Genomic DNA, 15,280 nt, shown 5'->3' with positions numbered 1-15,280 from the left:
AAAAACATAAAATCAAAATTCAGATAAGCATGACCAATTTTTTTCCAATTAAAAAGAAATAAATTTTTCAATATAAAGCACTCAGAATATAAGTAATACCAACCTTAATAATAAATTTAACAAAATCTCTACGAAATGGTAAGCGGCATTTGAGAAACCACACAGCAATTACATGATGTGCCAATGATACTGTATAATGATTATACTTAAAAGGGTTTGTGTATGGTAATGATATAGCAAACACTGACATATACTGATCACCAACAAAACTGGAGAAGACTTTTGGTAGCCTTGTTAGCGCTGTAAAAAATAATAGAAACTCTGTTAAAAGTAGATTATAAAGTTTACTGAAAATATATAACATTAACACAGAAGTGGAGAACAAGAGTCCCTAGTACAAGAGAAAAAAATTCTGTATAACTTCTCATAAAATCGATAAGTTTCAAAGAAAATAATTTTTTGAAATTTATCAACAACGTATAAAAAAAGATGAGAATACTTTGAACTTCGCAGTATTTGATCTATTGAGCGTAAAATCTATCTTACCCCAAAGATAAATCTGAACTTTTTTAAATCTAATGAATAAAAAACAACTAAAAATTCAACAAAAGATTAAATTTATTGCTCCAAATGCTTGCAGTTAAATTTATGGCTTAAATACAATAGAGAAAATCAGCTTATAGTTTGTTATATTATTTAATATTTATATATAATATCTGTATGCCATAACAAATGTTATATATTTTCATTTAACAGATAAAAAGAATATGTTAAAAGTATTCATTACCAGTAAAAAAGATATTACAGCATTCTATTATAATAAATTTAATAATTATGAACAATTAAATAACATTACTGGCTATTCTTACCGCTTCATCATTATCATAGCAAATTTTGGAGTTCTGCAAATTTAAAAAAAATATTTTTCACCATTTGGTATCATTATGTGTTAAATTTAAGTAGTAATTATATGTATCAATACTAACTTGAAAGAAATTCCAGCATAGGAATTGCAATATAAACAGTAGCTGTAATTTTTGATAAATTTAAAAGAACTTCAGGAAGTAATTTAACCATAGCATCACGCATCTCTAATGTACATACTGTCAATGCCATCACACACTCCCTTGCTGAACGTGATGCAAGCCCTTAAAAATAAGAAGGGTCAAGTTAGGAACATATATTTTTCAAAAATTGCAATAGCACCTGGTAATAAACAATGAACATCTAATATAAAATTTAAAAAATTCTTAAATTTAAATTTAAAATTCACATTTGAAATAGATAACAGAATGTTCAATTATTTAGATGTCAATATTGAAATAAACAAGGGCAACCAAATTGAAAACATCAGTAAACAGAAAATCTACATCTAATAATATAACAATTCATGAAAACCAAATCACCCTGTCTCATAAAATGTCACTTTTACAACTACGATTAATAGAATAATCAAATACACATATAATAAATAACAAAGTAAAGTTAAATGATGAAATAAACATCATGAAACAAATAGCTTTTGAAAATGGATATACTACTTTAATTAATAATATTTATAAAAAAAGATAAAACAAGATATAAAACTTAAAAATGAAAACGACTGCAAAAAAAAACAATTGCTCTTTAATGTAGGATAATTAAAGAACATGTGAGTGACAATTTTATATTATAGTATAATATTTTTAATTTATTTAAACTATATATATATATACATACAAATTTATATAACCTACGAAACCCTTTTGGTAACATAAGGATTCCAATAATGGGTCATACATCTAGATCGGTTCGGCCGTTGAGCTGTAACGGTGGAACAAACATACATACATTCTAAATACATTATACTTGTTTTTGGGTAGTCGTGTAATAAATACCTTACAAACAGTACATAATAAGTCACAAAAGAGAAAAAAATATAAATAAATTATTTATACATAATATCATTGAAAAAATGACTAAAACTTACAATAAATAAATATTTAAACCAGCATACAAACCCAATAACCACACAATAAAATATTTAAAAAACAGAAATATTAGTAATAAAATAGACAATGTGTGGAATTTATAAAATTAAATGTAATGATTAAGATGCTATACAAATGGGATGCTATAAAAACAGAAATATTAGTAATAAAATAGACAATGTGTGGAATTTATAAAATTAAATGTAATGATTAAGATGCTATACAAAATAGATGAACATTATAGAAATTACAAAAATAGTAAATTACATCTATCTAATACAGCAGACCATTTAATAAACAATAAAATTCTATTTCTGATATTAACACAAATTTAGAAATATTAAAAATTAATAAAGATGACACATAAAATTAATTATATTAAAAAATATTACATATATAAATTCAAACAAAATTTCAATTTGATAAACCATCAGTCAAGTGTTTGAAGGAAACATTCTTTTAAAAACTGCTACAGATAGCAGCAATCATGTAAATTAATATGAAACTATCATTATTTTAATATTTTATTATCCAGTAATGGAATTATTTCAATCATAAATGAGGATGTGGGCTCCCACAAAAGTACTTTCATGAAAGTTTAAGGTAAGATATATATAAAAATTTGGGTGGTCTATTTAATAGAATACATATACATATTATAAAATCAGTTTTCTTTTATACAAAACACAGAGGAGGAAGGGAGCACCAATGATGAATGAGAAGGGGAAGAGAGAGAGAACCTCTGGAACCCAGGAATATGATAAATAAATAAAAAAATAGAATTATTAATCATTTCAGCAAAAATTAGCAAAGGTGGGATGATTTTTATGACAATATACAAACAAATATTTTAAACAAAATAATTTACTTATGGCAATAGATGAATAAATAAATGGCAGTAATGAAATACAGTGTTCCACATGTAATAAAAATTATACTGACCATACTCAAGACATTTGATTAATTTCTGTTGTAGGCTAGGTTCAAGGCGAGCATGATGTGATGCCAATGATGCTAATACAGGGAATACATAGCGGTGAAAATCTGATCTCGTAAATTTAGGTGGTATACCATATAAATTTTCATTCAAAGTTTTCTCTGTTACCTAAAAAGACAAACAATTAAAAAATAATAATTTACCAACAATTATTTTTAAATAGGTGAAAATGTTTTTCTACTTTTAATGCAATGGATACTATGCAAAGGGACTCATGATAAATCTGGGAGATTTTGATAGGGGCATTACTATATATATATATATATATATATATATATATATGTCTTTTAATTTTCTACCGATGAAAATCAAAATTTATTAAACACTATATTATGTTCCACTTGTCTACCATTTTTTTCCTTATACAACAAACTGTTAAAAATACAAAAAAAGAATCTAAAACAAAGGATATTATTTTTGTTTATTTTTTTTACAATTAAAAAACATAAAATTGATATAATTGAGTTCTAAACTAAACCACTACTGCTACTATTCTTAATGTTCTAATGAATAAAGCATGTTGCTTTAATGCTTGTACTTCATTAAAATAGGTAATGATTCCAATAATATTTTCAGGACAGCTAACCTAAAACTGTCATATTTCTGTGGTTCACTCTTTTATATAGTAAGAGAAAAATTTTAAGTCAAGGGAGACTATAATGGTTTTTTCTTGTAAAACTGGCGATTCTATTGGCAGACAACATCTAAATGCATATAATTAAACAAGTGTAAACATAGACCAACAATTTCAAATAACTGAAGGAAGACATTCCCCTCTTGCAATCTTTATTTTCAAGATTTTCAAAAAAGATTTTACACTGAATTTTTCAGAATCATGTTTACTAACCAAAATCTGTTACAATAACCATTTTAACTGTTCTGAATGATTTTTATATAATTTCCAAATTAAAATGGTTGTTGTAAATTAATATGATTGTAACTTTTTTTAAGTTTTTAAACTTTAAAAACACTGAAAGAATGTTCTGCATTAGATTAACAAAAGGACTCATGACACATATAACCCTCTTGAACAGTACATTTTGAATTTCAGTTCATGAAATTGAACTGAATAAGCAAAGTGATGAGTTTTCCTAAATGCACCTTGGTTTACAAAAGTTACCAGAATGAGTTTTTAGTTTCAATGTGAAAACGTCTGAACTATGAATCCTGTGGTTCAGACATTTTCAAATTATTCTTGTTAGGCAATAACCCATTTCTCATATGACTATGATATTCTTACAGGGCAAATATTTTAACTAGGTTAAATGAACTGTGAAGAAGAAAAATATAGAGCCTTAATATATACCACCGTCATTAATGCCAAACATTAACAATTAAATTAATTAATACAGATACATTACAATAGCATACCATTGAGCATAGTGCAGCAGCCAGCAGATCAATATCATTGCTTTGATGGGATAAAATTAATGCTCTATTTTTCATAACTTGAGGGATTTCTTGTAAAATAAGCAGAAGAACTTTCCAGTCTAAAAATTACATACAAAACAACATTATTTAGAAAGATTACTTCTTAAAATACTTCTACTCTGCTACATACTGCACTAATAAAATTAGTTTTTTAAAAAAACTACTAATTAAACCATCCCAGTACAAAAAAATAATCAAATACTGTTTAAGTGCTTCAAAATCAGTAAACTTATTGATAACATTACTCTTATTCCATCCATGTGAAATAATTATTTGTAATAACTTAAACTGCACTTAAAGATGAGGATACTAACCCAAAAATAAGCCATACTTTTTATATTAAAAAACTGACCTTCAAAGACTGAAGATATAGCTTATATGCATAACTTTCTTAAAAAAAGATTACTGTAATGTATTATACCGTTCTAACAGTTCATGCAATATTTTGTGACAAAATATTGGTTTTCAAATGGATCAATATAGGAAATTCAAACAAAATTTTTAACTACTAATGTTACGAGTTTTTAAAAGATGTATTTCTTTATAGTATCTATTATCTACATTACACAGTCCTTTGACAACTCTCACCCTAATTATTCTAACATTATTTAAAATGATTTTGAATATTCAATAACCTATATGTAAAGCACCTGAAATAAAAATGGCGATAGTTACAGCAGCTACTTCAGTATCATTTTCCTTAGGAAGCCTGGAATAGGATACATGTTCGTGGAGTCAATTACACCATCTTCAGAGTTGACCAGTGTCTTTTGCCAGATTGTCCAAAAAAATCATTTGATTATAGCATATAAGATATGTTATACACATAATATAGATTAAAAAAAAAAACATATTGATTTCAAAGGTTAATGCTCAGCAAAGTTCAGTTTTGGTGACTTTATTTTGAAAAATTTTAAAATACATTAAGAAAATATAGGTTATAGTGATTCTAAGTACTAAGCTACTTGTTTTACTTTTAAGATACGTAAAAAAAAAGAAAGAAAAATGGACTAACTTTACTAATTTACTGTAACAGGGTACAAGTTTTCTTCAAATAAATTAAAACTCAACTTTTCATTAAGGTGGTTGCTTATAATTTCTGAAAAGTTTTTTCTGAAGTATCTAGAGAATAATATTATTAAATAACATATAATATTTTCAAACATTGAAAACTTTATGGTAACTAAAATCTACACATAAGAAAAAATGTACAATTCCAGTATTCACCAGAAAGTTTCCTACCCCTTTGTTTGATATTATGATCAAACTGATGAAACCAAATACTACAAATATCTTCTTGTTAATACATCATCAATGTAAATACAATTTAAGACCATGTTTTTTTCAGGTTACAGGATTAGACTATATTTATATTTAACGCTGCTTCTGCAAATATCAGATCCTAATGATTTTAAAGAAAAGTTACAAGATTGCTTTAATATTTACAAATGATTCTAGTAAAAACTCAAAAATACTAAAAAATGTTCTTTTTTCTCTCTCCAAAATCACAATTAATAAATAAGGCACTTTATAAATAATAAAAACCTCTGCAAAATTTTTTTAATTATTAAAAAAATTCTTTACATATTAATTAAAAAAAGTAAAATCTATGCTTAAAATATATTAATATTTAAAAAAATATGTCTACAATGCTTCCATCTTGCGGAGAGTATCCATAAAAAAATGGAAAAAATTATTTTTTTTTCACTAGCAAACAGGAAAATGTGATGGACTTTTAATTTTATGTAGAAAAAATAGTTCTTTTTAAAGCAATAAATGTAAATTTAATAATTTTATAAACATGTGACATTTCAGATATATAATTAACTTAATAAAAGATTATATAAAAAGGTAAAAAACAAATAAAAAGTCTAAAATCTACAGAGAATTTTATTATCTATCTATGTACTGAAAAATACTTCTAAAACAAATATTTTTTGATAACTTACTTAATTCTTGCCTCACACAAGTAACAATGGCTTTACAGGCACTAGATAATGACAAATAGTATGGATTATAAGAAGCAGATACTGGCATAGGAGATGGAGGCAAGCCATGATGGTCTACCCTTAAAAACGGACTAAATTTAGGTTTACCAGAAGCATCTGGAAATCCTAAACGGTATTCTGAATTGGCACGTAGCTTCACAAGACATTCAAATACCTGTAATCAAGCAATATATAACCAGTTAATTCAGCAGAAATCTAAATCTATTCTATTCATTTTAACTAGCTCCCTCCTTTAACAAATGAAATTCAAACTTTTCTGACTGTACAGTGAAATCAAAAAATATTGAGTAACATGCAGGCAAAATTGGAAGGCTAGTGAAAGAAAGTTATAAATTAATAATAAGCTTTCATAAATTTACTTATTACTTATTTACAATTTACTTATTTTATAAAATATTGGCTACATCTATACTGCCATTGCTGCATGAGAGTGAAAAGCTATGTCACAGAAAGTTGCATTAATTTAAAATTAAGTTCTAAATGAATTTGAAATGAAGTTCTTAATATGCACACACACACACACACACACACACACACACACACACACAGATTCTATAATACCAATGGTCCAAAAATATTTTTTTTTATCTAAACAACCACTAGATAGATCAATAGATAGTAATGATAAATAATAAAATATACTTGGAAAATTAAATAATTTTTGTTTAATGCAGACATTTTTAATAACAGTTAAAAATTACCACCTATCACAACATAAGCTTTCACTCTTTTTGTAATAATTGTGGAACAATTATAACAAAAAGAAACAGAGTTAGAAACATAACATAGTTTCTGTTGCTCCTTCAATTTAATTTTTTTTCTTGGCCTTCCTTCTTCAATGGTTTGTTATTGTACATAATCCTCTTTAAAAGTATCAGAAAAAAAATACTGAAATGAGATCAGGAGATTTGGGGAATTGTAAATCTTCTGAAATTACAGTTGTTAAAAAATATACGGTTTCTGCTACTGAATACACTGAGGCAGCTAGTTGTAAGTATTCTTTAGGCACATGAACAGCAATAAATTAACACATAAAATAATAAATGTTTATTTACAATACTGTTAAACTCACCCAAAAAATTTCTTCTTCAAAATTAGTAATTAAACATACTCATTTTTCCCTATGTTAAGGTAATTTATGAAACATGTGGATTTACACTGCCCCAAATTCAGTTATTATTCTGGGTATTAATATAACTATTTAGATATAACATTTTACCAATCAAATAAACATTATTATATATATCCTTTAAAATATACAACAATTGAAATTACTTGCAGTAATTAACCATTTAACCTGTTAATTATGTTGATTATTAATATCCCTGAATTGCATTGATTATTTTATTAACTGACAGCCTCTTGAACTCTAACTGCTCTTGAATTTTAACTGCATGTATTTCACTTTATATTCATGATACTAGTAGAAAAATTTCAATAGAATTACATAACTTAACTGCATAATACTACGGCAAAACTTGTTAAAGGATTTATAATAACTCTTTTATAACCTTAAACCATAAACTAAAACAAGAACATAATTCACATATTACACAAACACCTGGTGTAAACGGAAACAAAATTAAGCTCTACCACGTTATTCTTCAGAAAACTAAACTAAAATAAAAGTAAACAATACGAACTCTACAAATCATTAGAAAATCACTAAAATGCTCACATATGAAAGTATAACCAAGAAACTACAAACCAAATGCATATGAAGGTCAAACTACAGAACAGCTGCTCAGGAAAAGCATAGAACAAATAAGAAAAATTTTGTTTTTCACACTTGATTATTATTCATTGTATAATAGTAATTATAGAGAAAAAATATTTTAAACTGTACTACATTTGTCTAAGACCTTTTAGTACAAACTGCTGTTGCTAGAGTGTAGAATCTGACGGCATGACAGAATGCGTAATATTATGGCAAAACGCGTTAAAGGGTTAATTCAATTAATTTCTGGATTAAACAGATTAAGAAAATACAAGATTTTTTTTTGGTAAAGAAAAATTTTTTAAAATACATATTTTTGTGAAGAACAGATTTATTAATTAAAAAATAGTACTACTGAGTAGTTGTTATATAAACCCAAGATTATATTACTGTACTGTATACAATAATACAATCTGATTTATTTGCTAACAAGGGCAACAAATTTCTTTGCTAAACACAATTAGTTAGATAAGCAGCAATTATCAAGATAGAACAGAAGCACTCTATATATGCAAGTTGCTGTTTGGTCTGAAATATTTTTTACAGATTTTGTCCATAATTTACTTTAAACAATTTCTATTTCGGCAATGCCAGTTTTTGACCAAATACCATATGTAATTTGATGTTAACCTCCAGTCCTTTCTGTTCTGTATTTATGATAAACCAGTCTTAGTAATTATGTAGAGATTTAATGGCAGAAATTCTAGAGAAACATCTAGTACAATCGAAAAAATTTTTATAAAGATTTTATACGTGTATATACAAGTTAATCTCTGGGAGTCTGAAGTACATCCCTACCAATAGAATTCTGATTTCTTCTAGTTTCCACAGCATTACAGCCTCTGGAAAATTATATATATTAACTTCCATCACTTTGGTGTAGGACAAGCATGCTACATAGTAATAAAATATTGAACTGAATGATCAACATACCATACATCGTATTGCTGGAACCTGTTCAAAGACAATTGGCTTATTGTAATGCAATTCAAGATGTGTGAGTAACATCTGAAAAACTCTAACAGCATTAGCAGCAGGTGAATGGAACATAATCGCTGTAAACATTTTTACCATACCATGGATCAGAATTTTAACATCTTGACAATCCTGTTCAGTTAATCCAGGTATGCCTGTTTTATTTTCAAACTGTGTGAATGGATGTGTAAGCATCTACAGAAAAAATTTAAAAATATTTATTAATATACAAAGATAATAAGATAATAAATACATGTATAACATAACAGCTCACATCACAACTTGAAATTTGGTTAATCCTTATCAATGTTACAAGTAGCCACATTGCTAGCCCTCTTGATTATTAGAACTATTAGATAATAGCTGATGAAGCTATGTAGAAATATTTTGATACATTTTTGTTCATAACAGCTGGCAATTAAAATTATTTTAAAGAATAAATTTTATTAGTGTTAAAGAATATTTTTGTGTGCTGAATATCCATAGATAAAGTACATTTTTACTAAGTTCAACAGCAACAGGTTGCATGAATGTCTCAAGCTACTCCTACAGTTTTTATGTAACTATCACCATACCACTGAAACTTCCTTATAACTGATAGCAGTAATAATAAAGTTACTATGTAACATTGTTTATCTGATGTTACATAGTAACATGTTATCTGATGTAATGTTACCATTAATAGTAACTATCTACTTCATTCTATAATAATTGTTTTCACTTTTTGTTACTTTATTTTTAAAAAAATAGAATAATTATACAAACATAGTTTTAATTATAATAGATTTCTAAAGTTAATCTACAATTCACTTTTAGATTATTTTTTTAGTTAAAGGTATACACATACGCATAAGCATGTACTTATGTATTGTTTAAGAATAATCAAACTTTTACTAGATTTTTTTTAACATAAATTCTGTATTTTTTAACATTATGGGCTTTTAATTTTTATATATTAAAAACCAATTTAACCTAAATGCATAAAATATAAAGATGTCATGTTGATAGATACTGTATTAGCTTTCTATAGAGTCAAACTATAAATTTTTATTAATTACCGCATTACTGCAAAAGAGCATTTTGATTTTTTAAACAAAACTGTGCTGCATTACTTTTAGTTCCATACTTTTGAAGTAATTTTACCAACGTTTATAAGAGTATTATTTGTAATTTTACATCAATAAAATCATGAATTTATTTAAAAAACTTCTATAAGTAAATTTATAGATCTCTTAACAAATTTTTATAAACATTTACATTATTGGTATTTTCATTAATTTCACTAAGTCCCAGTCTCAAATTCAGATATACAGTTTTCACAGAACCAAAATAACAGTTATTCAAACAACTAACCTTTTCAATAATATCCATAAGTTGTGGAAAATGAACACTTTCGAGATGTAGACCCGTGCAAAGATCTACTAAAAGCTGAGCCACAGCTGTACGAACAGCACAATCTTGTTCTAAATGTGCATCACTTAAATGTACAAGAACAACTTTTTCAAGGAGATCTTTTTCAAAAAGGAACCTAAAAATATTTAAAAGAAAAATAGTATAAGATAAAATTATAAATAAAAAGAAAGACCAGTAAAATACTAATTATAAAACTGTTTTGCCTATTCACATACAAATTACATAATAAAAACTTTGTTTATATAAACCACTCAAAGTCACACATCACAAAAATAATATGAAATGTACTCTTGTAATATACTTTCACAGAGCTTTAGGTGAGGTGAGAAGACTATTTTATCATGAATCTCCAAAATAAGACATCCCTCAATCTGAATTAAGTCATAGTATTACAAGCATGTCTTATTCATAAGTGAAGTATGTTTACTTTGTTTTGGAACATTATCTGTTAGTCAGTCATATACAGAATATCAAAACAATTTTAAGGATTATTTTCCTGATAATATTGTATTACACAAATCTACTATTTGTGAGCGATTCAATTACTAAATTTCAGTTTTAATTAAAAGGCAAATTAAGAAAAACACAATTTCCTATTTTTGTAAAGAATAACAAAGACGACGATGACGACAATAATAATCACAACCTTTCATAATCAATGTGTTATGTGATCATGAGAAAATCTTTTGGTCTATTTTTTATTCTACTGATAAAGTTTACTACTTAATAAAATTCGCTACTTTATTAATCCTATTGCAAAAATGATAAAAATAAATTACTATCGTATTTATTTCGAGACAATATTACTTCAAATAAATTAAATCCTTATTATAAACTATCTATTATGTTTGGCGACCGCTGAAAGCAGCGGGGGTGAGAGTGATGATGGACACGGTAGTGTCATTGTCACGTGGTGACGGTCACGGTCATCGACCGTGTCCATAGTCACGTGGTGGGCGCTTCAAGGAATACTTTTTCAAATGAATCAACAACTCTTAACACAGCCTAGCTAGTATGAGACTTAAAACTGTATATTCAGTTACAGTTATTTCTAATTTTGAAGTTAATCGTTCGAGTAATCTAACCGACTAAAGATTTCGTATTCAGATTTATTTAACAGAAAATCTACGTATTTAATTAACATAATATCACGATGATGGGAGGCCTTTTGGTGGATCATGACTTTTACCCACTATGAGACCGGACCAAAAAGATTACTTAAAAATTAGTGTATAATTATTACGTTACTATCGTATTATTTCGAGACAAAAAACGAATATTACTTCAAATAAATTAATTCCTTATTATAAACTATCTATTCATGTTTGGCGACCGCTGAATACAGCGGAGGTGTGAGTGACGATGGACATGGTAGTGTCATTGTAACATGGTGGATGCTTCTTCGAATAATTTTACACATCATTCAAAAACTTTTAACACAGCCAAGTATGTTGAGACTTGAAATGTATATTCAGTTACTGTTATTTCTTATTTCGACGTTAATCGTACGAGTAATCGGTGTTGTAGTGCCGAATTAGGAAGGTGTGAAAGCATACCGAGACGAATGTTGTCGAGTCCAGGAGAGGTGTTAAGTGAGTTGAAGAAAATCGAGTGTTTAATTCACCGACCGAATCTACAAAATGTAACAGTAGTACTTCTATCTGTAATTTGTACCTCTGAAATTCATTACTGCATGATGAGGTGAGAGACGCCGAACGGAAAGAATCTGCCAATTTACTTGCCACTGCAGAAGGTGATGTAAGGAGTTCTTCATGAATGAGTCCGAGAATTGACTGTTTTGGAGATACGCAGATTGTACGGATCTTTTTCCACACAGCAGACGTGGGAGTAGTACGTGTGATAGTGTCTACTTATTTCTTCCATGACTTCCTCCTAGCATCCAAGAATACCCAATGGCATACCACTCTAGCCTTACGTTACAAATCTAAATGTTTATTTGTAGGTTTGTGATTAAATTTGGGCAGTGCGATCGTCGATTGCTAATAGCGTTTTGGAAATCATCATTCCACTAAGGAATGGAAACAATTCTTGGGTTTCCCGATATTTGTGGGATATATCTATTAGCAATCTCAAGTGTCAGAGACGTAAAAGAGGTAAGTTCCTCAAGGGCGTCTACATCATCGTCATACTGTGATGGGAAGGCTTTATGGTAACCGATCCAATCTGCTTTTACAACAATCCATCTCCGTGGCCTTTTATTTTCCTTGCGGTCAAATCCAAAAGCTATAATAATTGGCCTGTGGTCACTGCTGTGAAGGTTGTCATAAGTAGACCAATTAAGACAAGAGAGTAATTTGATGAGCATAAGGAGAGGTCGATGTTTGACAGTACCAGACGAAGACTGCATGAATGTGTATGAACCATCATTCAGTAGACAAGATCCAAGTCTTATTGGACTCTATCATATTTCCTTGAGCGTAGCAGAAAGATGAGCCTCAGGAAATATGGTGGGCATTAAAGTCTCCTACTATTAAAAACGACGATGGGATTTGCGTGAGGAGATTTGATATTTCTAGGACTCAAGAGTTCGGTGAGAGATACAAATATTGATATAAATATTTCAGATATGCAATTTAATGAGGACTGAGATTTTTACAGCAACAGCAGGAATGAGGTAGCTAGTTTTAGCCTTGTAGCCGACACCCTCATTCCCTATGAAAATAACAACACTAGTTATAGCATCTCCCACATATATAGTTTCTGAGTGTTGCCACATCTTGTTCTAGTAGATGCGTTTCTTGGAAGCACATTATTAATGGATCATGTGTGCACATCAACACTCGAAGATCTGTAACGCAGAACTGAAGACCTCTAACATTCCCATATTCCACTGAATAATGCTCATAAAGGTAGCTAGATACAGAAATACAGATGAATATATATGAAGAAATTAGTTGCAGGTGATTTGGTTTCTCTTTTTTGAATTTTTTGTTTTACAAAACTCTGGTGCCCTGGGGGCAGGCAGTTCCTCTACCATATCCTTCAGTAGATGTGATGTTGGAGGGGGAGATTTTGAAAAATGGGAAGTTGCAGACATCCCACAGGAGGAGTTTGTGTGGGCTCACTTAACAGGGAGCTTATTTGGTGGCTTACCACCAGCTGTATTTACTCCTGTCCGTAAAGGTAAAACTTTAGGGACAGGAACTTTCAGAGGTATCCCACTAGTTTCACTAGCTATAACTAATAACTTCTTATTCATCTTCATTAACTCAGAAATAGTTGCAGTGTGTGAAGCAACCTAATAAGATAACACCTGAACAAGCTTTTCCAGCTCACTGCAGGATCTCCACTGATGGTTGCCTTCATTTACAGGAGCTTTATTTGATGTTGAAGCGGTGAAACAGACATCTGATTTAACAAGGTTTCAAGAGCTAAGTATCTTTTTATATTCTCCTCAAGCAGCTGGGAAAGAAATCTTTTGCTCGGTACAGATTTTTAGGATTGCCTTCTCTTCTTTAAAAGTTAGGCAATCTTGAGATTGGGCTGAATGTATTCCACCACAGATAGCACTTCTTTCTTCTTCCTGGCAGTTGGTGTCATTGTGACCTTCTTTTGCACATCAAGCACAAATTGCACTCTTGGAACAAGTTATAGTATGGCCGTACCCTTGGCATTGGAAACATCATTGTGGGTTGGGGATGAAAGGTCGTACCTGAACTGAAAGACAACTCACTTTAATCTTCTCTGGTGGTACCGGAAGATTAAAAGGGAAGGTGTAGGTCCTTCCACTCTGTTGTTTCTTTATTCTTTTCACCTTCATAACTTCTTGGTTACGAAGTTCATCAGCAATTTCATTTATATCCCTTCAGAAGATTGCGGTAAAAAATGACTCCCTAGCTGGTACTTTTGTCTTGTGGCATATTGCACTTATGTTTATGCCATCCATATTGTTGAGACATAACAAGGAGTGACTCTGCTCATCATTAAAAGTTTCTATCAGAGTTCAGTTTCATAATTTCTTGATGTTTTTTGGAGAACCAGTTACACATTTGTTAATCAGGAAAGGCGAAACCTTTTGGAGGGAGCCACGCTCTTGATTATTTTGAAGAACCATAAAATGAATATTCTTATATTTTAGATTTGCTTATTTAGAATTCAATATACTCTCTTCTACAGTAATATTATCCTAGTCAGACAAAGCGGACCAAGGCCTTTTCACTAAGCTAATATTGGTGTTTTTTTCAGATGGACTACCAACCATCAGAGAATTTATTTGTAGATTTGAAATTTTGGTCCCACAAGTGCTGGCGATGTAAGACCACTCCAGCAGGGCAAACATGTACTGGAGCTAGAGCTAAATACAACTGGGTTCACCTAGAGAACATTGTTCGAGACTCATTACATAGAGCCACTCACCCATCAGCTTCCACCTTGGGTTGTGGTTGCGTTTCGTAAGCTGTTGCAACACCATTGAATGTAAATGTAAGAAGAAACAATGTAGATGTTGTTGTGTAGTTGTGTAAGGATGTATGTTGTAATCTATGTAGTGTTCTTGGTGTAATGTATGTGTACAGTGTAAAGTATTCTGCAACTCTGGGTGTAGTAAGAAGAAAGGCTGCAGAGGCTAGGGCTGTGGAGATGCCAGCCCCCAAAGTCTTAAAAAGTATATTAATCATGGCACTTCAAATATAGGTTTAACAAAAATTATAAGAACTATAAATTCATAATAAAATATTTACGAAGATAAAATAAAAAGTAAAACATGAAATATATTTCCTAGTTCATTATACAAAATCATATAATGACT

General features: G+C 29.3%; 1 protein-coding gene across 2 annotated transcripts in view; it reads right to left on the bottom strand.

The window, feature by feature from the left end:
- Positions 1 to 15,280, bottom strand: part of gig (TSC complex subunit tuberin) — a 242,397-nt gene that overhangs the window by 55,225 nt on the left and 171,892 nt on the right. For both annotated transcript variants that reach the window (XM_075374599.1, XM_075374600.1), the window contains exons 10-16: positions 10,453 to 10,627; positions 9,058 to 9,294; positions 6,348 to 6,561; positions 4,339 to 4,457; positions 2,913 to 3,075; positions 987 to 1,148; positions 104 to 300 (exon numbers count right to left, since the gene is read on the bottom strand). In XM_075374599.1, the coding sequence (XP_075230714.1) occupies positions 104 to 300; positions 987 to 1,148; positions 2,913 to 3,075; positions 4,339 to 4,457; positions 6,348 to 6,561; positions 9,058 to 9,294; positions 10,453 to 10,627 (1,267 nt within the window). The remainder of the gene's footprint in view (positions 1 to 103; positions 301 to 986; positions 1,149 to 2,912; positions 3,076 to 4,338; positions 4,458 to 6,347; positions 6,562 to 9,057; positions 9,295 to 10,452; positions 10,628 to 15,280) is intronic.

The sequence above is a fragment of the Lycorma delicatula genome, chromosome 9 (assembly GCF_047948215.1).
Source record: "Lycorma delicatula isolate Av1 chromosome 9, ASM4794821v1, whole genome shotgun sequence".
Classification (NCBI taxonomy): domain Eukaryota; kingdom Metazoa; phylum Arthropoda; class Insecta; order Hemiptera; family Fulgoridae; genus Lycorma; species Lycorma delicatula.
The sequence above is the reverse complement of the archived record's forward strand: the minus strand, read 5'-3'. Positions and strand labels throughout refer to the sequence as shown.